Here is a 27,644-nt window from a genome sequence, read left to right on the forward strand (position 1 = left end):
GAAGAAAGTGTCGCTGCCCATGGCAGAGTGGTTGGGACACTGATTTTAGGGTCCCCTCCAACCCAGACCACTCCATGATTCTGCTCCAGTCACTACTCAAAAAAGTGCCATTCTCGGGCTTTCCACTTCTGTTCCCCACTCCCAGTGTGACGAGATTTTGGCTGCTGCATATTCTGGTACAGATTTTTGTTGAGATTCCCTTTTTGCCCTCCTTTTTACCCACTCTGAACGGCATCAACACGCTCTTCCTCCGCCTGGGGCGTCACGGAAAGCGCAAGCAGCCCGACACCCTCGGGCCGCCCTTCGGCCGGGCGGGGCGGGCACAGCGCGGCGCGGCCGGCGGTTCCGGCGGAAGGCGGCAAGGCAGGGCCGCGGCGTGAGGAGCTTCCCGCCGGGATGGTGCAGGACCCGGGCCGCAGGCTGGTGGCCGAGCTGCTGCTGCGGGCGGGGGCGGCCGGCGGCATCCTCTGCCTCTGCTCCCGCGCCTTCGTGGAGTGAGTAGGGCCGGGCGGGCCCCGCGCATCCCTGTCCCCGCGGCCGGGAGGTGCGGGAAGGGCGTGCTGCTGCGGCTGAGGGGCTGCGAGCGCAGCGGGCTCTGCGGGGCTGCGCACAAAAGGACCCCGACAGGGCAGGTTTATCTCTGGCGGCGGGGCGCGGGAAAGGGCGAGAGGAGCCCCCAGACATCCAGCCGATCCCGCTGCCCGGAGCCCGCGCTCTCCTCTCCCGCAGCCGGGGCTCGGCGCCCTGCCGTCCCCTTCCCGCTCCCCGGCCGGTTTCTCAGTGAGAGGAGGACCGTGAGATTTAATTCCGGAGGGTACTGCGTAGCTGCAGCGGTTTCTGAACGTCACTCCTATGGGCTTCCCCGTCAGGCTTTAAAGTGCTGCCTTTTCCGGATGTTGTTTCTTTTTATTCGTTTCGCGTGTCTGGAGTCACATGGGCTGCCCTGTGACTGCCCTGGACCTGGGAAGGTCACTTGGTCCAGCCTTCCGTGGGGACGGAGCCTAGAAGAGTTTAAGTGGCCCGTCCAGTCTCATCTTGAAACCTTCAGTGATGGGGATTTTATTGCATCCCTGGGGAGGTTTTTTCTACTGAATGATTGGTTTTGCTGTAAAAAAAAAAAAAAAAGTTTCTGTGGTGACTTTCTGCATCAATGTCCATTTTTATTTTTACAGAGATCGAAAATTATATAAACTAGGATTGAAAGGATTTTATGTCAAAGGTGACAATGACAGTACAGGTAAGATAGTACAATGTACTATGCAATGTGATGTGCAGTCATTCTTAAAGTGAGTTATGTGTGGTTGTTTAAGTTGTTCCTATTTCTGTGTTGTACTTTTGCTATGGGGATAGATGTGAATAATAACTTAGCACTTGCGTAGTTTTCAGGTTACCATAATCTTGATTCCAAAGTTTGTGTCAAACCAGGTGCAGTGCTTATTCCTGTCTAGATAGGCTTTACCACCTCACATAATATTCACCTGGTACATGGAACAGATTATATCACAGGTCTCTGACCTGGTCTTAAATCGTAATTTCAACTTAACTCAAAATTAATTGTGTAATGGAGAGTCTGTGGGTCCTAGATGTTTGTCTCCTGCTGTCTCGGATCTGTGGATCCTAGATATTTCTCTCCTGCTGTCTCTACCCCAGCCTAGAACATTAGCTGTTGTTATCTAATCTGCTGAACCAGAAGTAGACAAGAAACAATAGCACTGATGGGTAAAATTATTATTTGCATATATACAATAAATCATATGAGGAGGACCAGAAAATGCTCAACCAGCATGCTCACTTGTCATGCTTGTAATCTAGGAATTGTCATGGTGTATACTCTAACAAATCAGCACCACTCTCTTACTCCATCCTCCTGAATTCCTCATTTCTGCCTACCTGGCCATAATTCTTTTGGTATCTGTTTTTAACATTGCTGTGTTGGTAGATCCAGAAGCATAATATCTTGCTTTGAAAGGAAGTCTGAGCAGAAACAGAAACTGATCATTAATAGCACAGATTAGATGGAGGCAGTGAGAGGAGTGAAGGAAGGAGATTGTAAACCATGTTTTTGTGCATATATGAGTGATTTGTGGTGAGAATAATCAGTTAAAAATGGAAGGGTCTCATGTTATGTGATAAATTGGCAGTAAATATATCCTGAACAACCAAACCAAAAATCTTGAATGTTTCAGTATTATCAATTGTGTTAAGAGCTTTTGAGTTCATGATTTCCATCCATATACAGTTCCTACTTTCTCAATAATATTTGTAATTTTACATCCATATGTTGTTGCTTAACAATTTGATAGAAGTGCAAGTTTGCTGGGGAGAGCAGAGTTGGACAAAGAGAAAGTTATGAGACTGTGCAAGTACTGCTTGGTAGTAGCCAAAATATCAGTGTGCTATCCACTCTGGTTCGGCCACAAATCCCAAACACAACACAATAGAGGCTGCTATGGAGAAAGTTAACTCTTTTTCAGACAGACTCTGTCCAGTGTTTTGGCTGTCAGCGTTACATTTTGATTCCTACTGATAGCTAGGCAGAAATAGAGGTGTTTATGAGGAAGATTTTTAAACGAGAAAGGAAGCATAAGAGGCAGTTCCGCTATTTTTTTGTATGCCATGGTGTGGCATTGAGGTATCAGAGCCAGATTATATTCATGTAATATAACTTGTTGACAGGGGAAGAACAAGTGTCTGAAGAGGAAAACCATTGTCCCAATGGGAGATTAAAGGTGGATACTAATCATGCTCTGGACCTGGAAGAAGTTGAGCTAGACTCAGAAGCTGAGCTTATGAAGAGCATGGGGTTGCCTCTTCAGTTTGGTGGACAGTCAGGCCACAAGGACTTTGTGGTAAATCTTTACTTGCTTTATTTGTTCTGTTTGTGTAGTGTTTCCAGACCTAGGGACGTGCCTCCTCTCAGTTATTTTTGGGATGGCAGTTCATGGAACTGTATCTGAGCGGCCTTTAAGCTGCCTGCATTGCATCCTGGTAACAGCACACAGCACCTTGGTCTGTCCAGTTTGTAAAACCCACCTGCCAGTTGACCTAAGCAGGGTCAAGTCTGGTCTTTATGCTTCCATACTTATACTGCTCTCATGATTAGAGAGACCTGATTTAAAACATCCATGGTAAAGCTGATGCTGCACGTCAGGACAACTAGTGTGCTCCAGTCTGAGCATGCATTTCCATGCTGTCTGCTTTAACCACTGAGTTTTTGATACTAATGTAAAATGCTAATTTTTCAAATCCCCCTTGTAGTTGATAAAGCCAGGCTGTTCCAAAAGGCAGGAGTGAGGCATTGGTGCTCTGCTTCCTGTAGGGAGCATTTGGGCTTTAGAAGGGGCTTAAAGTTTTCACAGATGAGAAAAGGACAGTACACTATTCATAGCATCACTTTATGGTGTACAGACCTCTGTGACAATGAGACAGTACTGTTGTGCAGAGTATTGCATCGTCCTGATCTCATTAATTTGTAAATAAATAGGAGAAACATGTATGTGATTTTAATTGACAACTTGTAAATAGACCACACAGACATCCAGCTTCAAGCCCAAAGTGTATGTGCAATTTTTGTTGCTATGTAGTAATATGCAAATAAGAGTTGCATATTACTACATATATTTTCTTATTAACAATATTCTTATTAACAATACATTTTCTTATTAGATTACTACTAAGCATTATGCTTTGGACTGTGTGTACTGAAATGACATGATGAAGGGTGTGGATGGAAGATCAATGCCAGTTCTTCAATTCTAACTTTATAGTCCACCTTATGCTTTTGTCAGCATAGTAAAACTAGGGATTGCAGCTGATGGGGCATTTGGAATAATGTCTGTACATTTGCAGTCTTTTGGCTGTGTGAGTTTTGTCATCACAGGAAGCCCCTCTGAAACAAGAGGAGTTGTATTTGGTGAAACCAACAAGTTACTTAAGTTAGTCTTTCAGTAACAGGTTTCTGTCTTTTGTTCCACCAGACAACTGTAGTAGCCAAGTTTATTGTAACAAGTGAAATTACTGTATTTCACAAATTGTATTGCACCTGTTTGGACAGGAGGTTGTTGTTTCCTTGTATTTCTGTTAGCCAACTTGGAGATTAGTATGGGATGGAAAGGGTATTGCTCCCTTCTTTTGGGTCAGTGTCTTCAAGACATACAGAGATTCACCCACAGGATTTACAGAGTTTTTGAATATAAAATAATACTTTATTTTGTGTACAGCACCTGAAGATAGCGAGGATTTAACATTAACCTTTAATGTGAGGCTGAGCATTATGTTCACTGTCCCAATAAGGCACTGAGCAGTGTTTGCTAGGCAGGCAGATGCCAGATAAAAGTAGTGTTTTTTGTTGATATCTTTCCTTGTGAATCTTTGAGCTATTAATGACTTCCATCTCAGCAGCCCCACTTCTGTCTGTAATTTTGCTTTTTTGTGTGTGTGTCTTTCTAGAGACTTTCTTACAGTTCTTTCTCACAAATTAGCCTCAGAAGTGTCAGTCAAGCTTATGTGGCACGGCCCTATCAGGCCCAGAAACACTACAGCCTCTTTGGGGAGAAAACTAACAGCAGGGTTGCACTGAGAGGGAGGGTTCCAATGGAAACAGAAATGTCATCAGAAAGGGGACAAGACTGTATATACACTGTGGACTTCCAGCTGTGTTTTTCCATTATCTTTTAGGCAACAGAAAATTATAGGAAGAAGAATAACATGAAGATTATGAAAAAGAAAAAGAAGAAGAAAAAAGAGTTGGAGCAAAAACAGGAGGATAAAATGGGGCAGGAATGCCAGGACGAAACTTGTGGTGATTGTATTCAGACTGTTTCTGGTGAGCTGGCCCTAGCTACAGAGCAATGTGAGATGAGCAGCACACCTCACACTGTAATTGAAGGGAACTGTGAAAGTTCAGAAAGTCTTGCAAATGAGGCTTTTGCCAGTGGACTTAAAGAAAAATGGGAGAAGTACTGGAATGAGTATGGAGAGGGCCTTCTTTGGCAAAGTTGGTTGGAAAAACACCGAGCAGTCTCATTGTCTGAGGCTATCGCAGCCTCTGAGCCTTGGAATAGTCCAGATACCAAGGAAGAGTGGGAGCAGCATTACAGTGAACTGTACTGGTATTACTGGGAACAGTTCCAGTACTGGACAAGTCAAGGATGGACTACTGAGAGCTCACATGGTGACAAGGTGGAAGTTAATGGAGTTACAGAGGAGGCTGGTCTTTTGGGACAAATAGATTTGGTTAGCCCAGGACACAAGCACAGTGAAGTGCTGACTTTGGAGCTGTCTTCCTGCAATACCAGAAGTGAGGACACACTCCCTTCAAGTTCTGAGCCCCACAGTGAAATAATCTCTGGGATTTGTAATTTAAATCTGAATTTGGAGGAAGTGGAGCAGAGCAGTGCTGCTCTAACAGTAGCCCATGAAGATCCTGAAGAGCACAGTTCTTCTGACAGTGGAAGCCAGAAGGAGCCCTGTGATGGGGGAAGCAAGAAAAGGAGAGCATCTTGTGAAAATAAAAGTGTTAACCAGTCAGGTAATACAAAATCAGATAAAGTTGATTATCTGAATTTCTCCAGGTGGTTATATGTAAGAAACAAGGGCACGTCTGTATTACACCATTTTTAAAAAGTTGATTAAGTATTTTATAAAATGTTTGCATACTTGATTACTTTTTCTTCCTTCTGTTTCTTTGGATGATTTCTTATCTTTAATCTGTATATTGAATGTGTTCTTTAGCCAGAAATTATTTTAACAGAACATATACTTCATAAATCTTCAAATATTACTACAGAAATTGGTGAGAGATCACTGTTAGTGCATATTTAATTACTTATCTTAGTCTTGATATTGCAGCTGAGACACTGGAGTTTGCTGCTAGTGACTTTTCTAAGGGAGGAAGAAGCAGGTGTGGTCCATCTTGATCCTACAGTAGAATTGGAATGGGAGAGGTGAAAGGGAAATCTCCTTTTCAAAAAGAAATAAGAGGAGTATTTAAATTTTCTCTTACTAAATCTGTGTGAATACCTTTGCATAGCTAATGAGATGGAGACAAAATTTTACACACAAGGAAGAAACTTCTTCAAATTTTGTGCCTTGTGGGCACTTTGCTTCTCTTGGAGAGATGAGGTAATTTGAAGTCGGTCCTGCATAAGATTGTTAACACTACTGTGTAATACTGGAAGCTTTATTAGTATATTGTCCCTCCAACAAAGACAGGTAAAGATGTATGTTTGGCACACTAGCTTTGGGGTACTTTGGTGACGTGAAGATAAGGAATTGATTTATGCAGAAGGAAATTATGATGTGTCTTTTTTTAGATGTACAGGAATCAAGTAGCTCGAATTCAAGTGAAAAAAAGCAGTTGCTGCTTCATGACCAAGATGAAGATGAGGATGAAGAGCCTCCTGAATACAGACATGTGAAAGTCAAGAGAAGGCAAGTCATGAAATTTACATGAGCTTTTTCCTCATGAAGTCCGGAAGCCTTCTGATTTATACTAACTATATCTTTGATAGAGGATGTCAGTTAAAATGTCAGTACAAAACCACATAGTCTTCCATCACGGCTTATTGCTTTGCCTTACAACAAGCAGTGGATATTTCCTGTCTTCCATTGCTCCATGTAAATAATCTATGGCCTTGATGACTGTGCAAGGTGACGGTACTGTGTATTCTTGTGTGACTGAAGTAGAGAAGATTGTTAAATTGCATAGGGGAGCTTGCTTGTCTAAGTCTAATTAGTAGAGACAATACCAGACTGACAGTAAATAATTTGTCCTGTTTAACTGAATTGAGAACTGCCAGTAAAATGCCTGGAGCTGTGGCAGTCATAAAATAGCCAGTATCTGCCTTGTCACAGTTTTTTCTTTCTTTCTTCTCCAAAAATACATAGTCTCAAAGATGGTGAAATGGCCCTTCCTCTCTAATAAATTTGCCAACTCAAATATGAAGGAGTGGGTGGAATTGTTACCTGCTAATCATACAGCTTGGTTTTGTTCTAGTATTTTGCTGTTGCCATAGCATTAATAATAGAAAATAATATAGATAACTTGATAGATGATGAAGGTAACTTGGAAATAGGGTGAACAAACACTGTCTTCATCATGTAAGGCTTGGAATTAAATATTCTAAGAGGTCATTCGGAACAGTTGGAATATTATAACCCCTAATGAAGGGAATTTGTCTGTAGAATTGTGTAAAAAACCAAACCAACCAACAAATTCATGCACATTAAAAAAGTGGTGTTATCTGCTTGGTTTGGTTTCAGCAGTGTGTAGAGGAACTTACTTGAAGCCCACATTTAAATGTTTTCAATACACAAGACTTCTAGTGCTATAACTGTAAAATGATTGGTTTTTTCACAGTAAGTAACTTTGTAATCTGTGGTTTTTCCTAGCCATGAGCTGGATGTGGATGAGAACCCAGTGGAAGATCCTGAGGAAATCTGCTCTGTGCTGGGTTTCAAGTGTGGCACAGGACAAAAGTAATTACTTAGCAGGAACTATGGGGTTTTTCATAGCAAGTCAGCTCTCTTGTTATTATGGAAATAGACCATTCATCTCCATTCCCTTTTTGTTAAACATTTGAAGGTGATTCCCAGAGTTAGTCTCTGCTCCTAATAAAACTGTCATCCTTTGACTAGAAAGAGAGATGCATAGTTACAGAGAATAAATAGTTAAAGAAAAATGCTTTGAAGAAGTGTAACACATAAGGTACTTTCAGTTGTATCAATATTAAGTGGGTGGTCAGCTACTTAAATTAGAACTTACAGGCTCTGACAGTGAATGGTCCTCTCAGCTTGGAGTCCTGTGAGCTTAGATCATGATTTGTAGCTGTTTCACATTGGAATAAAGTTCCTTTATACTAGTAAAATGTTGCCATACTAGTACAGTGTTGCCAAGGTGTTGGCCAGTGAAGTTTCGTTTTTGGTGGTATGGCCTAAAAATATGGTGGTCACTGCTGTAGAAGGAACATCATAGGGCACAGGTGGGCTGTAATGTAGGTCTAGTCTTTCTGCAACATGCAAGTTGTTTAGTACATACCTGGTTCAAAGAGGCGTGTGTTTTGTAGTTGACAGTCTCTGTTCTACTTTATAATAATTATTTACATGAACTGTCCATATTTCCTGGTTTGGTGGGGTTGGGGGTGGTTTTTTAAGTTGGTTGGGTTTTTTCTTGCGTTTGCCAGAAGGTAAAAGTTGCTGTTTTGGAGGTTCCCAATGGCCACTAAAAAGAACTTCTATTCTGCTCAAGATATTTTTTTCATTTCCTATTCTTCAGGCTGGCCTGGGAAATTTTCATCTAAAGTTACACAACTATTACAAAAAAAAAAAAAATCTGAAACTAATCAGGTGAAACATTTTAAAATAAAAATTTTTTAAATTTTCATGAAGGTATGTTGTTTTGCAGCTACATCTAGTGACATTTTAAGTGGAGCAATAAAAAAATACTGAAGTCTAAATAATTTTTTTTAGACATCAACATTCATGTTAAAGCTCCTAAACTGGAAATTAACCAACTAAGTCCCTATCTATCTATCTACTTTCAGGTATGATGGAATTCCAGATTTCACCCACCGAAGTGTGCAGTACTTGGAGAAAAAAGCAAAACTCCAGTCCAAATTCTTGGATATGCGTAAACCAAGGAAGAGCAAAAACACACACATCTTCTTTACAGAGGCACCTGAAACTACATGCAAAAAAAGCAAAACTTTGAAGAAGGTAGGTTTAGTTGTTAGCATTGCTGTAATTCATAGATTTATCTGTTCCCTTAGCTGTTGTTGTATTATGAAAATGAAAAAAAAAAATTGTCCAGAGTAGATAGCATTTTTAAATGCCAGTCCAGTCCTCCTTTTTTTTTTTCCTTGTTTTGTCCTCTTCCTCCCTGCCTCCCACCTATTTGAAGAGTATTTAGCTCAGGATGGCTATGGAAAGGCATTGGTGGACCCTTGGGACAATCTGTCAAGGGGAATGTGAGCATAAATGGCCAATTTATGTGAAAGTCATTCCTAACATTTGGGTGCACATACCTTCAGAGGTGTAAGTAGGTTTCTATTGTTTCTAAAAGTATCTCTGATTTTAAATTGCATGTGAGGCCAGTTGTTAATGCTGGCATTTCAGCAGTAACAGAAAATCATTGTGTAGATTAGTATTATTTCATGTAGCTCCATGTTTTTAGTAATTTTTAAAGGTTTTGCTAATACCTCTACCTGCATTTATTTTCACCTGCAACTTCATGCTTTTTTTTTTAAACTCAGAAGTTAGTTAGTAGAAACATTTGTTCACTGGAGATTTTACTTAGTTAAGTATTTTTGAAAATCTGTGGGGTCAGATTTTAATGTTATTTCACCTTCTTCTGTGATGCTTGGCATTCCTGAAAACCCAAGTGCAAAACACTGTCTTCTGGTGGTGACCATACATGTTGAATTGAACTCAAATCCCACTGCTATAATTTTTGATTGATTAATTTTTGAGCTTGTACTTGGGGTTAGTATAGTTTGAGGGCAACTTTAATTATGTGAAGGAAAAAAAGTTATAAATTTCCTCAGACTTTCAGGTAAGGAACTGCTCCAGGTCTAGAGCCACTCAGAGCAACCATAATGTAAATGGGGAACATCTTCATGTACCTTTGAGGAGTTTGGAGTGGCATCTGTATGTTGGTTAGGAGCTTGTGTTGAGTTCTGCTGTGCAGCACAACACTTTACCACAATGCACCATTTGGTACATCTTGAAGGTGAGGCAACGAATATGTGAAAGTAATTTTACCTCTTTATGCTAAGAAACTCTTCCCTGAGAGGCAGAGTACATCTCTGAATGCAGATTAGAGAAAGATAGTTGTGAAGGTGACTTGGTCACCTGGGCTGTAGCAAGTCTGACTATTTAGATATCGCATGAGAATGATTTACTGTATTTATCTCAATTTTTTGGTTGAGTGGGTTTTTTGTTACTCTTTTGGAGGTATCTGGCATCTTGTTCCCAAAGACAACTTATTTCCAAATCTTTTTAAAAAGAAGTGCATTTAAGGACTTCTTCAATGTTTTGAGTCTGGATATTTTACTGTTTTCAAAATACACTAGGTAGCTTTTGAACACTAAGGTTTTTAAGCTGTGCTCTGAGTAAGAGATCATCATCTAATCATCTGTGATACTTGACAATTGCAGGTGGAAATGTTCCTGAAGCAGGTTAGTAAACCTGAAGAGGAGGATACATCCCAGACAGCTATGCCTCAGGGTAAAACAGAGGCATTGTCTGTGACCAGCAGTGACTCAGAGGGTCAGGAAGGCATTACTGCTATACAGAGTTCAACGCTGGATGCTGAAATCCAAGAGCCAAAGTCTTCCAGTGCAGCCTGCACAGAACCTGGAGGGAGCAAGCTGGAGGGGGAGGTGCAGGATGCTGCAGTGAGTGGCCCTGATGAGCAGGAGGCAGAGAGGCCAGAGCATGGTGGGCGGCAGCTTGTCCCTCTGGATATTCCCGATTATCTCCAGCCAGAGACAGAGGATGTCAGCCAAGGTAATCAGTTTCCTGCAAATTGATGAAATAAATTGGCAGTGGACCTTGTACTGCCTTTACAAGTTACTGTGTCGTGCACTACTTACTTACTTTGTTAATTTAAAGAGACTCATTAGGTTTAAAGGGTAACAAAAGCAATTGAGAGCTGTGCTAGTGGAATTAGCTTATTCCTGGAATGCCAGAATCCCAAGCCTTGTCTTTGATGTTGACAGTATTTCTTTATAGGTGAATGGCCATTGTTTTTCCTCAACATGGTCTAACAGGTTTCCATTCACACTGTTTTTTCCTCTGCAAGGATGACAGTAATTAACCTCAGGTAGCTGCACAGACCATCAATTTTTGGCTTCAAATGCACATTGCTGAACTCTGGGGAACGTGTGTTGTTAAAATTATTTTCTAGGGTAAAAGAAAAATCAGTATTGTGAACTTGTCTATTTAACATTAAACAAAGGTAAGCAAGATTATTCAGGTTTTTATATATAATTTAATCCTTCCAACAGCAGTTTGGTTATGTTAGATTACTGCTGTAAAACTCTTGTCTAGATTTTTTTTATTCATAACTGATACAAGGGCATGAAATTGGTCTCTGATCCACTTGTTTGCTTATTATGTAGAGTTTATTGTCTTCAGTTGAAGATAAGGACTCTTAAATAATGGGCGAACTGTTACGATTTTTAGGACTGTGATTAATCCCTTGAAATACAGGATGCTCTTTTTTAATTTAAAACTAGTAATCTTCATAATCTGGCAAGCAGTAATAAAGAACATTTAGCAGTGTTTTAAATCTTAACATTTACATACCAATTACATTCCTAGCCTACAAGAACAGTGACTGTTAACGTTTGCAGTGTCTTCCAGCTGCAGATGAAAAAATTACTGTGAAGAAGAAGGAGAAGAAAAGAAGAAGAAAGAATAAAAGTGCATTGAGAACAATACCTCCTGAGATTGCTGCTGATCCAGAGCTGGTCAAGTACTGGGCACAACGCTATCGGCTCTTCTCTCGGTTTGACGAGGGAATTAAACTAGACAGAGGTGTGTTCAGAACAAAGTATGCTGACTTGGTGGTCTAGGATGTACCAAACCCGTAGCCCTTCTTGCAGTTTTTTACTAATTTTCTTAAAGGAGGAAAAGTGCTGAATGTGTGTTTGCACCCATGATAAATTCCATCCCCCCTAGCAGGCAGGCAAACAGAAGTCTTGGGACTTCAGAAGTGCTTCAAGTGTGGGACATCCCTGTCTGCATTAGTCCTTACTTTTGCTGAAGATAATGCTGGACCCATGTTAGACCATGTTATAACATATACCATGTTATACCCATGGTCAGGACTTTTTCAGAAACTTAATGATACTTTGCTATTTCTGTATTTTATAAAATAATTTTGTGAAACTTCTGAATATGCTGATATATCTAGTTTCATTCTGTTTGGTTCTGACTTGCAGCAGTCACTTGCAAAGCAACTTTTTTCCATGTTTACTTGGAAACCACTTCAAATTATAAATTTAGAGGTAAAAGAGGAATTAGGATTACCAGCTATTTTTTGTTTGTTGCATTTGTGAGCCTTTCATTTTTAATGCTTTCCCTCATAAGCATGCAGATTAATTGTTGGATAAGAGAGAATATATTTCTGGTTTTATTTGTTAAAGAGCGTATTCATCATAAAGTTTTTAATGGCTGTGCCAGTTTTCAATAGCAATGTCCATGACAAGCTAGAATGCCCAGCACCAAGTTCAACAGAGCAGGTACTGAGATTGAAGCATATCAGTTTGCTTCAGTGAGACTTTGTTTGCTTAGCAAATCTCTGAACTGAGCAGCATTTATGATCTTCAAAGCCAGTATTTCCTGGTTGAATGCACTAAGCTAAAATTCTTGGGATTAACACTAAACTTTCAGTTTTATGTGGGGCTTGGTTGTTTCTTTTTAAATTAGATGACCTTGAAATAAGAGGTGAAAATACATTTCTTTCTCTTCCTTTGCAGAGGGTTGGTTTTCTGTTACTCCTGAGAAAATAGCAGAGCATATTGCCATCCGTGTTAGTGAGGCGTTCCACTGCGACATCATAGTGGATGCATTCTGCGGGGTTGGAGGAAATGCTATTCAGTTTGCACTGACCTCAAAAACAGGTAAGCAGGTGTTGTATACTGTGCATTATTTTGTTTCTTCAGGTTTTTTCTTGAAAACGTTCGGCTATGGGCTTTGTTTGTTGATTTATTTTCTTGTTCAGTGCTTCTGTAGCAACAGCAGCTGTTTTGCTTCATCAGACTCACAATATCACCTCTCTGTTTTCAAAATGACCCATAAAACTGCTTTTCTGTTTTAAGTCAAAGTTGGATTTGTGTTGTACTAGTCAACATTATTTTTATGCGGCATAGTATCGAGTCTGTCAGATGCTCTGGAGATCACTGATAAAACAGGACTTCTGTCAAAGCTACTGCTTTTCCCAGTTGTTTCTTGAAGTCTGTGTACTCAAAAGCAGATTACATGTGAACAGTATTTAAGAATGGAACCAGCTGCAGATTCAGCAGAGCTAAACACAGAAAAGTGATGATAACTTTGTGTTAATCTAATGCCAGTTAATGAAATTGTAGTGGAATGTTGAGAATATTTTCTGTAAAAACATTTCCTGCTAGATACTCATACCAGTTCATCTAACTCTTCTGAGTAATATTTGAGCAAGACAAATGGTAGCTTCTGCTGCATTAAATTTGGCAGGCTATGATCCAATCTATAAATCTCACTTGGCTTTTTGTATTTCCTGGCTTAATTTTAATTTCTATTATTATGTACTGTTGTATCATCTCTCTCGGGCTGCGTTGGTAGGGGTTTTTTAAACTCAACTTCCAGTGCCTTGTGACCAGCACAGATAAATATTTCTCTTTAACAAAGGAGAAGAGTAAGTTTCTAATTGACATCATTGAAATTGTCAGGCTCCTGCCAAAAATGAGGCAAGAGGAGAGTGCCATATCCAGTCCTTGAGCCGAGATGAGGGGTTGTCACAGCAGTAGGTGTGTGACTGCGGTGACCTGTGGGTGGTGGGGTGGCATTCCCAGTTCCCATTAATCCGTGCATTTGCCGTCTCTGTCGGGCAGTGATCGCCATCGACATCGACCCCGAGAAGCTGCGGCTGGCGCGGCACAACGCGGAGGTGTACGGCGTGGCCGAGCACATCGACTTCCTGTGCGGGGACTTCATGCTGCTGGCAGGCAGCCTGCGGGCAGACGTGGTGTTCCTCAGCCCGCCCTGGGGGGGACCCGACTATGCCACCGCCGAAATCTTCGACATCCAAACCATGATTTGCCCAGATGGATATCCTTTCCAAGTTCTGCCTTGCGGTGCTGTCATCTCTTTCTTCTCCTCCCTCTCTTCCCACGGGGTTTGCATGTCCGGTTGGCTGACTGTGGATTATACAGCCAGCAGCTGCAGTTCCAGATGCAACCCATTTGTTTAGTCTTCTTCCCCACATAAATTTAAATATTTTTATTTTTTATTACAAAAAAACCCCAGTGATGAGTTATTCCTGAAAATAAAATAATCCATTAGAGAATTGAGTAGCTTCTCAACTTAAATCATTAATTCAGCAGTTTTAACTCCTTTATATTATTTTATTAAAATACTCCAAAGTAATAAAATAGCTATGTGCTGTGCATGTATAGATTATAACTAGTTGTGTGAGCTATGATCTTGTCATTAATTCCACTTTTTAATTGATTTATAAAGGGAATATCTTATTTAAAATACCTTACTAAAACTGTTCTCAATCATAGCACCTGACTGTGACTTGGGAAATCACAGCAGTGCAAGGAAAATATTAACCCCTTTAAGATATGTATAAGCTTCCCTACTAACTTACTAACAGTGATACTGAGCACTCCTTCATCTGGGAAGGTATTAGCATAATAGTTTCATTGTATATGAAGTGCGGGGTTTCTTTTGTCCCATAATAACCAAATTTGTTCCCTTTTCTTGCTAAAATGTAGGCATATTTTTAAGAGTAAAAAAAACCTATGTATGCACATCTGAGAGATTCCACAAAATGGATTAAATAAGAGATGTAAACCAAATGTATTTGCCACAAACTACATACAAGTATCTGACGTACTTCTCTGAAGTTTGGTTAAATTTTTATAAAAAGTGAGCATTTGGGTTCTTTTTCTACTTTCTAGGGCAGTAATGGTGAAATAGAGTTTCAAGTTTCTGCATTTAGACAGTAATTATTGCTGTATTTCAGAAGAGAATTCTACTCACACATGCAGAAGACTATAATTTAATTGCATAATAGCTGAATTTGAGACATACTTTCAAAATGAATGAATATAAAGAAACTTTTCCTTCCTCATTCTTGTTTTTTCCTTTACTGGCTTCTACATTTGAAATTTTCAGGCTCTCCAAGAAGATCACTAACAATATAGTATATTTTCTGCCTCGGAATGCTGATATTAACCAGGTATGTTACTGGATAAATCTTGGTAGTGAACAAAATGCTCAGCTGACTTGAAACATAAATATTATAAGCACATACACAAGACTTTTTAGTCTGTTCAGCTGAATGTGCCGTACTTGGGGTTTTTTAATTTGACCCGTGCATTAAGTGATTTCTGTGTTTGCAGTACTTTTGGTATATTTAGAAATGGGAGTAGAAGATTATGTCCATGATTTTGACACTGTTTCTTCTTTAAAGCAGCAGAATGGAGTTTCTTAATAGAAGCTCCAAAGCCAACTGCCAGACACATACATCATTATAAAAATACTCAGTATATTTTAGCTAGCTCTTCCTATCTAAGTTGCTGAGTCCTAGACTTTCATGGCTTTCACTTTATGAAGGAGTTGCAGGAAATTAAGGCCTGCAGCCACTTCTCTCACTGATGAGTAAATCAGACACAAATGCCACGCATGCCACCAGGGTGGTACTGATGGTGTCCACACAGGTGTGTGGTTCCATATGGGCTGCTTGCATTGCAGTGATTCGTGATAAACACAGAATTTGTGGCCCTGGTGTGGGGTTTTCGTATCAGAGATTTTTGGTAGAAGTTTTTTTTTTTTAAGCAGTTATATGACTGACAGTTCCCCTGAGTGTCTGGTTTTGTTTCCTCTGCATATTTTCTGTGTTAATTATGTCTTAAAGAAAGGGAAAAGTTCTCCTCACCTGCAACATGCCACTAACTTTGCAGGATTCTTTTCCAGCTTTTCCAAAAGCTGTATCTGACTTAGAGCCAGCAGGGTGTCAAGCCATATGGTGTCTTGTGGAATTGTTGGTGGCAAACAGCTGGCTTGGGAAATAGGCTGAAATTCACATGGCTTGAGTATTAGCATGTTCAGGCCCATGCTGTGCACAGCACCATTGCTGTGGCAGGTGAAGATTCAATTCCTTTTTTCATTTCAGGCTGGTGAAATGTCAAAGTGGCTTATGATTTTTTTAATAGGACCTTAATTTTAGGTAGTTTCTCTAATTTCAACTTCTTACCACTGCATTTTACCAGATGTTTCATTCCCATGGTGAAGAGTGACCTTAGCAGTTTTCTGCTCTGCTCATGAGCACTTTTTACTGGATTTATAAAGTGCCAAAGGCATGTACATTTCACTTGTGTTTCCACGAAAGCATCCAAGAGTACTCCCAACAGGCCCGCACCTTTTCCTGCAGAGGAGCTCAGCTCATCCGTGTGATTAGGCCAGGTGTCCTGCCACCTCAACACCTTGGTGCAATTGGCTCTGAATGATACTGATTACATCCATAGGTTTGGCTTTACACTGGTGGCTGAAGGGTAACAAATGTTGCTCAAAACCTTTGGCAACAATTGTTAAAAGTAAGTGGCTGAAGTCCTGGATTCAGTTCAGTCCCGTGTTTCAGGCTATGAGCTACTCTCAGGAAGAGAAATCAGCTCCTCATGCCTTTTTTTAGAATTAGTGTCAGTATAAGAAAAAAAGCCCTGAAGGTTGGTGAACTGAGAGGGGGAAAGAGAATGTGAGTCTAGCCCACTGTTTAGGGAAATGTCTTCATCCTGCGTGGACAAAGGTGTGTCAGACTGTTCCAAACCTGACCTTGGTGGATACTCTGGTCCGTAGGAGACTGGTTATGGGTTTGGCTACCAAAATCTCTGGCAGTATTTAAGAGTGAAGTTTCTGGATTTACCGCCATTACACTTCCAGGGCTGTGGATCTCCAGCAAAATAAAATAAAAAAAAAATACAGAAATCCAGCAGTTAGAAGCAACCTGGCAATAAAAATACCATTTAAACATTAGTTAAGGTGGTTCAAGTTTAGTGGAAAGTATGTACATTTTATGGAAGGCAGCTATTAGATCTGTTAGATAGCTAACACAGAATAGGGATGTAGGGATCCTGGTGCTGGAGAGAAAGCAGGTGGTAGCTGGCCTTGACTGAGCTGTGTCAGAGAACTGTGTACATTGCCTTATTGATGGAAAGGGTATCCAGCCTTGTTCCACATGCTTTTGTTGCAAAAACAGTGCTTATTACTTCTGCAGGCACGGCCTTCTGCGTTGAGTTGGTCTTGTAGAGAGAAATGGGATTCTTTGAATTCCCTTTAAAAAAATCAAGGGAGTTTAGGTCAAAGAGAAGTGAACTTTTGTACTTCTGCCTCAAGAGGGAGCAGCGAACCAGTGCAATATGGTTGGTACGTTTACAAGAAATGTAAAAACATTTCCCTGAATTGCATCAAATCTCCTTTACAAACACGCATTTGTTAGAGAATTTTTAATGTCTGCAGGTCTGGTTTTAGGTTGAATTGATGTTTCACAATATTCTTTCTAGTTAGGAATAATCAGAAATAGTATACATGTGTGTATAACCACTTAAGCATCTTTACCAGCCTAGCCAGGTTTGGGAGACAGAGTAATGAGGAATCGGAATTTATTACTTATCCTGCCTGTGCATGGTTAGCAGCTCAGATACTAGATTGTGCCTTAGTGATTGTTTAAAACTTCTCCATTCTTTGAAGACAGGCATACTGTTGCTTGTGATAGCTATGCGTAATTTTGTGAGATTGTACTGGTTTTGGAGCTTTTGCTGTTCTAAGTGTTGTGTCTCAGACCTGGCTTAATTCCACATACTGCCAGAATACAGGAATGGCTTTTTGTTTCTTGTGTAGTGTAGAGTGGCTCCATGAGCCTAGATTAAGCAAAGTGTTCTGGACCCTGATAGTCTAAAAAAAAAAACTACTATACTGGTACTTTTCTTCTTTTCTTGTCTTTGTTCCCACCTCATCTCCATGAATCATTTTGAGAAAATTGGGAGTTAAACACCAAAGTCTTCTTCTGTCTGCAGTTCTACTGCCTGGATGGAAAAATGTTTGCTGTGTTTCTGTTGTGAGGGTCCAGTTATTAAAAATGACTACTTGATAAAGGGAGTGTAAAGATGGGTAAAACCCATTTATTTATTTTAATTCTCTCTTTTAGCTATGCTTTTAGACTGAAGACCTAGCCAAACAGGACCTGCCAAGTAGAGTCATCTTTATTTGGGAGTAAATAGAACAATGAGCAAAGCAGAGAGTGAGAGGCCAGGAAATGAGCAGAGGTTAATTTCATAGTATTTTTTAGATACTTGGGTATTATAAATGTCTGGCCTGTCAAAGGGTGGCAGCACCACTGTGACAGTGGCATAATTCACCTGCATGCCTGTACATTTTCAAAAATGCTGCCTGAGAGCATTTTATTTTATGATGTTCAGTGTAAAGAATACCATTGCCTTCTTTTTCAAGTGGGTTGGGGTTTTCCCCCCTTAGTTTAAAAAAAAAACCAAACCCACAAAACCAGTAGGAAAACCTTCAAGTTCAGAAATACACCAGAAGAGTATAAGGGAGGTCTGCACCTCAAGCAACTTGTGCTCCTGAAATAATCATCAGTGTGTCTCTCTTTTTTCTTTCATCTTTTCTGATATCTCCTTTACAAACCTGTTGGCTAGTTTTTTATGTGTTGTGGTGTGGTTGTAGCTGTGAACTTTTTCTAGCAGTAGTCACTGAACTGAAGGGTGGAGCATCCAGGTGAGAGGGATGCAGGGAGGTGTTAACTGAAGCTTCATCCTTTACCTTTGCCTAGGGACAGAAGCACAGCAAAGGAGGGAATATCGGTTCATCTAAGTATGGTGGGTTTGGGCTAAAGAATAAACCAGGGTAAGGAGAGTTACCAGCAGGGAATCATTTGTATGTACACAGGAAAATGCAAAATAAAGACATTTTGGACTAGTCAAGTTTTTAAAAGAAATTTGGAAGCCTTTCTGTATTCACCATTGCAGTGCACTGCAAAAACAGGAGATGTTTGTCGGTATCTCTAAAAATAGGTGAGCACCTTTGTTTTTCTCAAAGCATCATTCCTCCATCTGCTGTTATTTTTAGAGGGTGTCCCTCTGCCAAGCTGGCACCCTTCTGAAAGCTTGGTGTGTGGCAGGTTTCCCTCACTACACTGTCAAGGTTGACTGAGCCCTGCCGAGGAAAACTTGGCAACTCCTATGTAATTAAATTTGCAACCTTCAGCAATTTGCAAATAAGCATTGTCACAGAGGATTTGCATTTCTCTCCTCTGAATATTGGGTAGGTTGAAGAGCGTAGAGTACCAGATCTGTCACTGCAGAGCTTATGCCCATGGGTTTATTTAAATTTTTGTCACCTTTGGGTTTATCAAATACTTTTAGTCATTGTTTGAAATTAGTCATAGTTTTTCTGGATTTAACACTTAGAGACTAGACACGGCATATGTAAATTCTCAGCTGTCCTTTGATGGACACCACCCGTCAGTGTAGGACATCCTGTTTTACTTGGTCTTCTAAGAGAAATATTTAGTAAACACTAGTGTTTAATATCAATGCATTAGTCATACTTAGATACGCTAGTGATACAAACGGTGCCCAGAAAGCTGGAATGCATAACCCCAAGACAGTAATGTCAATATTCTTATATTGACTAATCCAATTAATATTTTGGAATACTTAAATGACATCAGCTATTAAGTGGAAAGCCTCTTAATTCTTTTTGGAAGGGACATTCCAGCTTTTGTTAGTAAAAAATTAAGTTAACATCTTCCTAGAAAAGCTATGGATCACCCCACAATGCTTTTCGGATTTCAAGTAAGAACAGATAAGTTGTAAAATTAACATTCCTGATCACTTGCCAATTTCAGATTCCTGTGCTATTTATAAGTCAGCCAGCCTCTGGTTTTTTACTTAAGTGGCAGGTTCCTCTCTGACAAGAACGTGCAGCATTTTTTCCTATCACCAGAAGCTGAAGGATGAAGAAACTGCTCACACTTTTGGTTTTGTCTGCAGAAACAAAAAAATGAAAAGGGAGAAAATAAAACCAAAACAGAAAAGTAAATGCTTGATTTAGATAAGTGTGGCAGTTTTCTGGGCAAGCCAATAAAGGTTTAAAGTGTAATTTAAATTAATCTGTTATTTCCTTTTTGATAGAAGGCTGGTTTTTTACTCACGGTAAAATACAGGAAGTTCAGCATGTTTATATTTAAACCTGCATGACAGAGTCAAGTCTCAAGGGGGGTTTAGAAGTGTTAATAACACAGTCTGAACTTAAAGTTTCAGCTGCTAACATCATCTTGGTTTAATGATCAGTTAAAATCTACTGCAGGCTTGTAGACTTTAATCACTTTATGTGTGTCTGGGAAGTTTCCCTGCATAGGGAGCGAGAGAAACAATTTTCTTGCAGCAGCCTGAGAAAATGGCAGCACAGGGCAGAACTGGCTGTGGAGCATGGACCCCACCACGAGACAGGTCCTCAGGATCCAAAGTGGAGGGGAAAAAAGCAGACCATGTTCAGTTTTGGTGTGCTTCCTTCTTACTGTGTCATCTGTCCTGATGAGGAATTGATGGCCTGTAAGCTGTTATCCCTCAGAGGCATTGTTTGAGGCATCCCAAGTAGGAGCAGGAGAGGGGAGAGCATTGCATGCTCCAGTCCAAAATGCAAAGTCCACTGCCAGATGTGGTCTGCAATCATGAAGCATTAAAGGTGTGCATTGGGCTCAGTCAACAGAGCAAGAATGGTGAAATTCTCACTCCAGTGATCGTAAACACTGCCTGACAGGCACTGCCTGCAGAGGCACTGCTGCCCTAGCCTTGCCCTCAGTGCTGCTTGTGACTCCAGTCCACACAGCTGCTTTTTCTTTGGTTGCAGTAGCAACTCTGACCATTTTTTGTGGGTTTCTCTGCCTGTTTGGGGGTTGTTTTTGTTCGGGTTGTTCCCCTCCACCCTGACACTCCACCATGCTACCTTTATGCTTCCTAATTCTGATGGCTAAAATTAGTTTTGCTTTTCCCTCAGCTTTTAGGATGTAACATCTTTCAAGCAGAGTTTACAGCTTGGTTTTTGCCACAGCTGCATGTCTGTATTTCTACATGCCCTGCAAACCAGAGTTTAGCTTCTCTTGCCTCAGCACAGCATGTCAAGTTCTGAGTATTCCTCTTTGATACTGAAGTCCTCTTATTTTTGTGATTTGGGTGAGGAGGGTTTTTCAGTCGCAAGCCACAAACCACTTCTGTGAGTAAAAGGAGACAAAAAGAGGATCAGAGGCATTAACTGCCAAGGAATGTTTTCCACCAGCATTAACAGAGCAGAGAGGTGTTTTTTGTGATTGTTTGTGCAAATTAAAAGGTTTCTGCTTTTGCCTCTTTTCCTGTACATTGATTGGTTTACTTTTTGTTGTTTTTCAGGTGGCATCCTTAGCAGGGCCAGGAGGGAAAGTTGAAATAGAACAAAATTTTCTCAATAACAAACTGAAGACAATAACAGCTTATTTTGGTGATCTAATAAGGCATGACATCTCCTGAGCTCCATGTGGATTCTTCCAAACCCAGCTTCCCCAACTGCTGCTTTGCTTCAGCTTTTGTACAGCTGGCTGGTCAAAAATGACTTGAAGCCATTTTCCTCTTTAATTTCTGTTTACAGAAATTTGTTCTGTTTATTGCTACTGTCAATAAATGTTTTATAATATTTTTGACAAAACTGTAAATGTAGAAAAGCTGTGAATGTATGAAGAAAGATCTTTATAAAATGCAGTCTCAAAAGGTTCAAGCCCAACCCATGAAAGAGGGCCTCAAGATTTCTTTGTAACTCTCACATGTGCTACTTCTCTCCTTGTGAGCATCCAGAGGGTCAAGAAGAATAGCCTGAATGGCACTGGGGTCAGGAGCTGCTATCTGTGCTTGAGAAGCAAAAGGATCTGAACATCAGGTGCAACTTGAGGGACAGGTGCACCACAGGAGTTTAACCCCAGTCCACCTCTCTCACTCCATGCTCACTGAGAACCCTTTTCAAGTTTTCTTTGCCGGATGAAGGTTCACATGTTACTGCCAATGAATGCTCTGGCTTGTTGCAGCTCAAAGAGAGAGATGGGTGTGTTTGTGTCTGGAGGTGGGTCTCTACCCTCTGGATTTTGTAATTTTATTTTATTTTTTAGCTCCTTACCATTCCTCTTCATTGCAATGATATTTTGATGAAACCTTCTGCCTGGAGGTTTGTAGCAGTGTGCAGAGGGTTTTCTGTCTCCCCTCTTTTTAGGCATTTTGGATCCTCATGCAGGCTTCAGGGAGGGCAGAAGGAACCCAGCTTTTCCTGGTGAGGGCTCTCTGCTCCCACTTGTAGTTTGGAGGGGAAGAGTGGCCTTTGTGCAGTTCTCCAAGCAGAAGAGGAGGCAGATGAGAAGTGTCTAGGGCATAGCTATGGTGTTCTCACTGAAACACTTTTTTATTAAGTCCCCAGGCTCAATGTTAAGCTTGTTTCTGAGGTAAGGGTGTAGGAATAATAATTTCTAAGATAAATTAATGCTGCATCTGCTCTGCTTTGAGTGCAGCAGGATGCTGAAGGCAGCAGAAACTAAGCACTAAACCACATATTAGTGCTATCCAGGAAAACTAGAATAACTGTAGAATAACCAAATAAGAGGATCTATTTTCCCCATTAAGGAATGAAATCCAGCTCTTTAAAACAGTTAAGAGACTGAAGTGTTTGTGTGTGTATGGATTGTTATGACTCAGTACAAGCTTGCAGTGCAGTAAAACAGCATTTGGGAAATAGTTTTTTTCTAGCTTTGCTGTCTGTCCAGAACGAGACAGCATAAGGGGTTACTGTTACATCCATGTACATCCATTACTTCATGTAAGGTATTTCACGAAGATAATTTAGCTAATTTGAATCACGGCATTTTGCCACAGTGCTACAGTGCTATAGCAGGGAAGAAGCCTTGTGACTAGTTCTGCATCAGTATTTAAAGGGAATTATTAAGGAAATATTTTTTAGAAGTTTCCTATTATGTTGTAGGGGAGTTTGGCAAGAGTGTTAGTATTACAGGAGCTCTAAACATACTGTGGCAGTGGCATGTGAATATAATAATGCTGTTAAATTTTCACTAAAAGCTACAAACAAATATCAAGAAAGTCACAAGACTGAAGAATAGATTGATTTATACTGTGTATGTCACAGTATTCTGTACACTAAAATTTTACTATATTTGGCTTACTGCTGCTTGTAGAAATACCCTTGTCTTCTTATTTGGTCCTCTTTTCTTCCCTAAAGTTAAGGAGATGCTTTAGAAGCATTTTGAGATCTTGCTGATGTTACTCCCATAAAAGGAAGCTCTGAGGGTGAAAGGCCTGTGAATTTGCTTTAACCTTCCGGAAAATAGATTTTGTTCAGTGCCCAGTATACAAAATGTGGAAGCTGAAGTCTAAAAGGTACAACACTTACCCATGTTTTTAATGTTTACTTTCAGTATAGTGAACTTAATGGTAGAAAGGAACAATTTCTCAAAGATCTCTGCTGAGCTTTGGAAGCATATGAAATATCAAAAGCAGAAGAATATCTTTGTTCGTGTTGTTCCTCTCTAACCAAGACAGACAAAAGGTCTCTTTTTTTTTTTTTTTTAATACAACTTGAAGTCAGAATGCACTGGTGGGTTGTGATATATGTTTGCCCTCACTTCCCACTTTCACAGAACTGGTGAAGTTCCCCAGGGCTTTGAATCTACCAGTCTGTTAAGCCTAAAATACACCTGTGAGTACTTTTAGTTTTTCGTTAATAATTTCAACCAACAAGCACTTCATGGAGGGCAACTTTAGTCACAATGAGTTGCTCTAAAATGTTATTTTACTTTATATTGCAGAAAAACAGTTAACTTAGGCTGAGACACTCTTAATTCTGTACAGCTTATGGCTAATGTTTTAGTACCCCTTTGGAATTTTAGTAGAACTTTGTAAATGATACATTGGGCAACAAAGAGGTTACACTGTTGCTGTAGATAATAGAAGGTTGATCTTTTACCCATTTTAAGACACAAAATAAGCTGCAGGAAAGATGCAGATTTTTGTTTTCTAAGTTAACTACTATTTAGACTACATGCAGTAAATACATACTGAGTTCTACTTTCCAGGGTGTTCTTGAGCCCCTAATCTCTTTTGGTTTATCTTAATTAAATCCAACATTAAACCAAACCATCAATTCTTTTTTCTGGTGCATGGTATGAAGAAAAGTAATGGAACCTAAAGTGAGGTGCATCGCAAGGCTGAAGCTTAATTGTAGGTTTACAGGGACCAGAGCAGGGCATCAGCAGGGCAGAGCAATTATCTCTTCATGGTAGGACAGCACTGTGCCCTTTTCTGAATGAGGCCCTGCTAGTGTTAAGAGAATAAATTAACTGTTCCGTGAAGTTTTCATGTACAGGTTTTAGAAAATCTTCCCCAAGTGTAGTGTTTCTGAAATAACATCTGGGTCTATATGTGCAGCACAGAGGTTATATAAGCAAATTAATGTTACACCACAGTGACCATGGTAACATTTAGCAGAGGGAAACCCCGTAAATAGAAGAAGGAAAAAATTACTTGCAATAACTCATTGAACAAATCAGAAAATTGGGTTATTTTCACTTGATTTACTCTCTCAGCTTTCATATGCCTCATAGTCACTGCTTGCTTTAACTGTCCTCCCCTTGTACACAAACCTTTCCACCTCCAAATCCCAAAAGGAAGATAACCCCATCACGTAAAGTTATTTACTCTTGCTTTTGTAGCCTTTCCAACACAGGCATCTTAGTATTTCTGCCACTTGAATATCTTTGTGGGGTCCAGAATACTTATAAAAAGTTTATTTTCAGTGATGAAGAAGTTTGAGATTTCTTTATAAAGGCAGAAGAGATATCTTTTTAAGTGTGTTGCAGCGGCAGAGGACTAAATGCTCTAAAACTAGGCTTGAAATCAATTCAGACCCTGTAATGTTTCAGCTGTCAGATGATGAAGTTGTCAAGTGGTTCAGCCTGCTCCATCTGAATGGAATATTGGGAATATGCCCACTCCAGCGAAGTATGTGTAAGAGTGATGCTGTGTTGATTCAGTTAAATCCCCCAAACACCAAAATTAATTCATAACAAAAAAAAAAAAAACCCACCCAACCGAAAAGCATAAAAAGTGCCAAAAAAACATTATAACTTGGGAGGCTGCAGAAGCCATTGCTAGCTGAAAGGAAGCAGTAGGACTGGCTGAAGCCAGCTGAAGTAACTGAACCTAGCGAGGCTGGAGATTCACCCAGGCTCTGAAGATCTGAGCTGCAGCCATGCAGGGAGGAGGCAGAAGTGAAGGCTGTGTGCAAACAGGGCTTGCCCAAGCTGGGGTTTGTTTTCTGCCTCAACTCAGTGCAGTCCTGTGGTGTCTCTCAGCAATGCCTGATGTTTTGGGGGTTGATACTGTGAGCAGGGCTCAGGGTAGAGATGGGGAGAGCAGCAGCCCATCTGGGAGCCCTGGAAGCTCTGGGCTCTGCTCAAGGGTTTCCTCACCCAGGGGAATTCCCAGTCAAGCTGCTCACACAGCTATGCAAAACACTCCCTGCAACATCCCTGCAACCTCAGGATCAGCCCTGGATTTCTCTGCATAGAGAACCAAGGATCAGTGTCTTTTTAGTATGTGTCATAACTGGGCATCAGGAAGGGTTTACTGCCAGCCCCTTGTGGACCCTTCTGCAAGTCTCATGCAAACGTATTTTCTGAGCTCTTGCTTTCCACAAATCTCTGAGGTCTTGGCCTGCCACCTTGTGAAGTTCCAAAACCAGAGCAAGTTTCAAGGTGCTTCCCAGCAGCACAGGCTTCACTGAAAACCCAAAACATTCCTCTGGGTTTCTGGGTTCTCAGACTGCTGAGGAAAAAAACTGGTTTTGGAGGCAGTCCGCGTTTGATGACAGTGCGATCCTTCTTGTCTCTCTGTGTGCCTCAATTCATTCTCTTCCTTTTTCTCTAGGTTGTGCTTCAACATTCTTGTGAAACCCTTGTGGTTTATTAGAGGAGTGCAATGGCAGCACCAGAGCTTTAGCACTGTGTAAACGTGAGTACAGGGGCTCACAGTGTGCCTTCAGTGTTTTGGAACTAATGAAATGCCTTTGCCCAGCATCTTATCCTAAAGACATGGCCAAAGAATGGACATCAGAGAAGATATGCCTCTGCATAGTTATCATGGGTTCATGCAGGTTGAATAAATATATTTATCACATCAGTGCACTACTAGCTAGACCTCTGGGGGGTCTTTCACATTGTCGCAGTGTCAGATACGGTGATGGTAACAGTGGCAAGAGCTTTTGTGAGAGGCAGTATTATGATCTGACAGCAAAACCTGTCCTAAGGTATTCATTAAATTGTTCCAGGCACCGGGACAGCCTATGATTATGTCAAACAGGGGAGCAAATTGTATGCTCTGCTTTCCTGGTATGCGCGAACTTCATCTGAAAGTCTGCCTGGGAAGGTTAAACAGAGACAGCTTTGTTTAGGAGAGCTCCAATCTGGCAGAGCCCATCGCCCCAGAGGGTCACTTGTGGGGGACTGCCTGTGCCAAATGTCTGTGCTGGTGTGGGAATGCTTTCTGTAGACGGCAGGTTGCAGCTGAGCTTGTCCAAGGGGTTCCCTCAGATGTCAGAACATTTGGATGTTCCCAGCAGATGCAGTGCTATCTGTAGCTCAGGCTCACATCTGTACTTCTGGAAAGCAGTCCCCAAAACAGAAGCTGGAGTTCCCCAGGAAGCAGCTGCGTGGGGAAGTCTGGGCTGCGGCTCCTCCTGCAGGAGAAACCACGTTCCAGGAAGTGTTTATTGCTGGGTTTTGACACTGAAAAGGCCAGTTCCAACAAGAAAAATGAACCTTGTGGAAGTTCTAGATCGCATATAGAAATTATCTGCCATGGTATTCATTAATTCTGCCAGGAAGGGGTGCTGGTAGAGTCAGGTTTGAAAGCAGCACTTGTGGTCAGGTAATGTAGAGTGCAACACCAGCATGCAGGGGTTCCTGATGGCTCCAAGAGTGAGCCAAGTACTGGGAGCAGGACAGAGCAAAGGGCCAACAGGGCCACGTTCAGGCTGCAGAGCTGAATGCCATAGTGCCTGAGTTGTGGCTTCTGCAAGACACTCTGCTTGTGTCCACTTTTACTTCTTACTGCCAAGTTTTGTAACTTTACTGGCAGTCTTTTGATTTTTTTTTCTGCAGCTTGTAAAAAGCATTGTTTGAAAAAAACACACAACTTTCATCTAAAAATAAATCTGTAGTCCTTGCCATTAAAAAAAAACCCAAACAAAACAAAGCAAAAAAAACTCCAACAAAACAGCTGACATAAAAACAAGACCTGGATGCATTATAACAGTTGAGAAATCAGATAAGAATTTCCAAAATGTAACTACTTTTAAATTGCTTTGTAGGCAGGTTCACCTTCTGTTTTGGCCTGAGGCACAGAGATAGCAGCTGACATGACTTTTCAGCATTTTGGATTGACCATGCTGCTTGTCCCTGCTGCTGCTCTGATTTATCAGCTTTGTTTAAAGATCAAAGAATTTAGTATAAATAAGTTAAAGTTGGAAACAGTCTGACTTCTTGCACGTTTATTTTCTCTGTTAATGAGAAGAATGACCTAGTCCAAAGTTATTGTCACTTTTTATAAAAATTCAAAGTGGAGAAATCATTTAGTTCTTTTGCAAGTAGAAAAGCACTTAAAAAAAGGATGCAGAGGCTGCAAAATCAAGGTCTGCCAAAAAGAAATCCTATCTGGCTGAATTGGCAAAATTAACACTTTCCAGATAGCTAAGGGAAAAAAGAAAAAAAAAAAAAGAAAGAAAAATGTATGCCAGTACAGAAGATGCAAAAACCCCTAGAAGATTCATGATCTCAGCTC

The 27,644-nt window shown here is 40.7% G+C and overlaps 1 protein-coding gene across 2 annotated transcripts; it reads left to right on the forward strand.

Annotated features, from left to right (window-relative positions):
* The first annotated feature begins 314 nt into the window (after positions 1-314).
* TGS1 (trimethylguanosine synthase 1) lies at positions 315-21,475 on the forward strand. 2 transcript variants are annotated; one of them, XM_085052852.1, is made up of 14 exons: positions 315-494; positions 1,173-1,237; positions 2,677-2,849; positions 4,678-5,530; positions 6,315-6,432; positions 7,393-7,479; positions 8,544-8,715; positions 10,155-10,506; positions 11,365-11,538; positions 12,483-12,626; positions 13,593-13,809; positions 14,869-14,947; positions 18,747-18,791; positions 21,168-21,256. In XM_085052852.1, the coding sequence occupies exons 1-13, from the start codon at positions 397-399 to the stop codon at positions 18,783-18,785; spliced, it is 2,571 nt and encodes an 856-aa protein (XP_084908978.1). In that variant the 5' UTR covers positions 315-396; the 3' UTR covers positions 18,786-18,791; positions 21,168-21,256. The 2 variants fall into 2 exon arrangements, with proteins under 2 accessions (XP_084908978.1, XP_084908977.1); XM_085052851.1 differs by lacking the exon at positions 18,747-18,791 and having other exon boundaries at positions 316-494; positions 21,168-21,475.
* Positions 21,476-27,644: the final 6,169 nt, after the last annotated feature.

This window comes from Lichenostomus cassidix, chromosome 2 (assembly GCF_008360975.1).
Source record: "Lichenostomus cassidix isolate B80296 chromosome 2, HeHo_3.0, whole genome shotgun sequence".
Classification (NCBI taxonomy): Eukaryota; Metazoa; Chordata; class Aves; order Passeriformes; family Meliphagidae; genus Lichenostomus; species Lichenostomus cassidix.

Bases quoted from the DNA above. Each gene is read 5' to 3' on its own strand.
- TGS1 (XM_085052851.1), top strand. From the start codon at position 397: ATGGTGCAGGACCCGGGCCGCAGGCTGGTGGCCGAGCTGCTGCTGCGG. The intron at 495-1,172 runs GTGAGTAGGGCC...TTATTTTTACAG, and splicing joins TGCTCCCGCGCCTTCGTGGA to AGATCGAAAATTATATAAAC. The intron at 6,433-7,392 runs GCAAGTCATGAA...GGTTTTTCCTAG, and splicing joins CATGTGAAAGTCAAGAGAAG to CCATGAGCTGGATGTGGATG.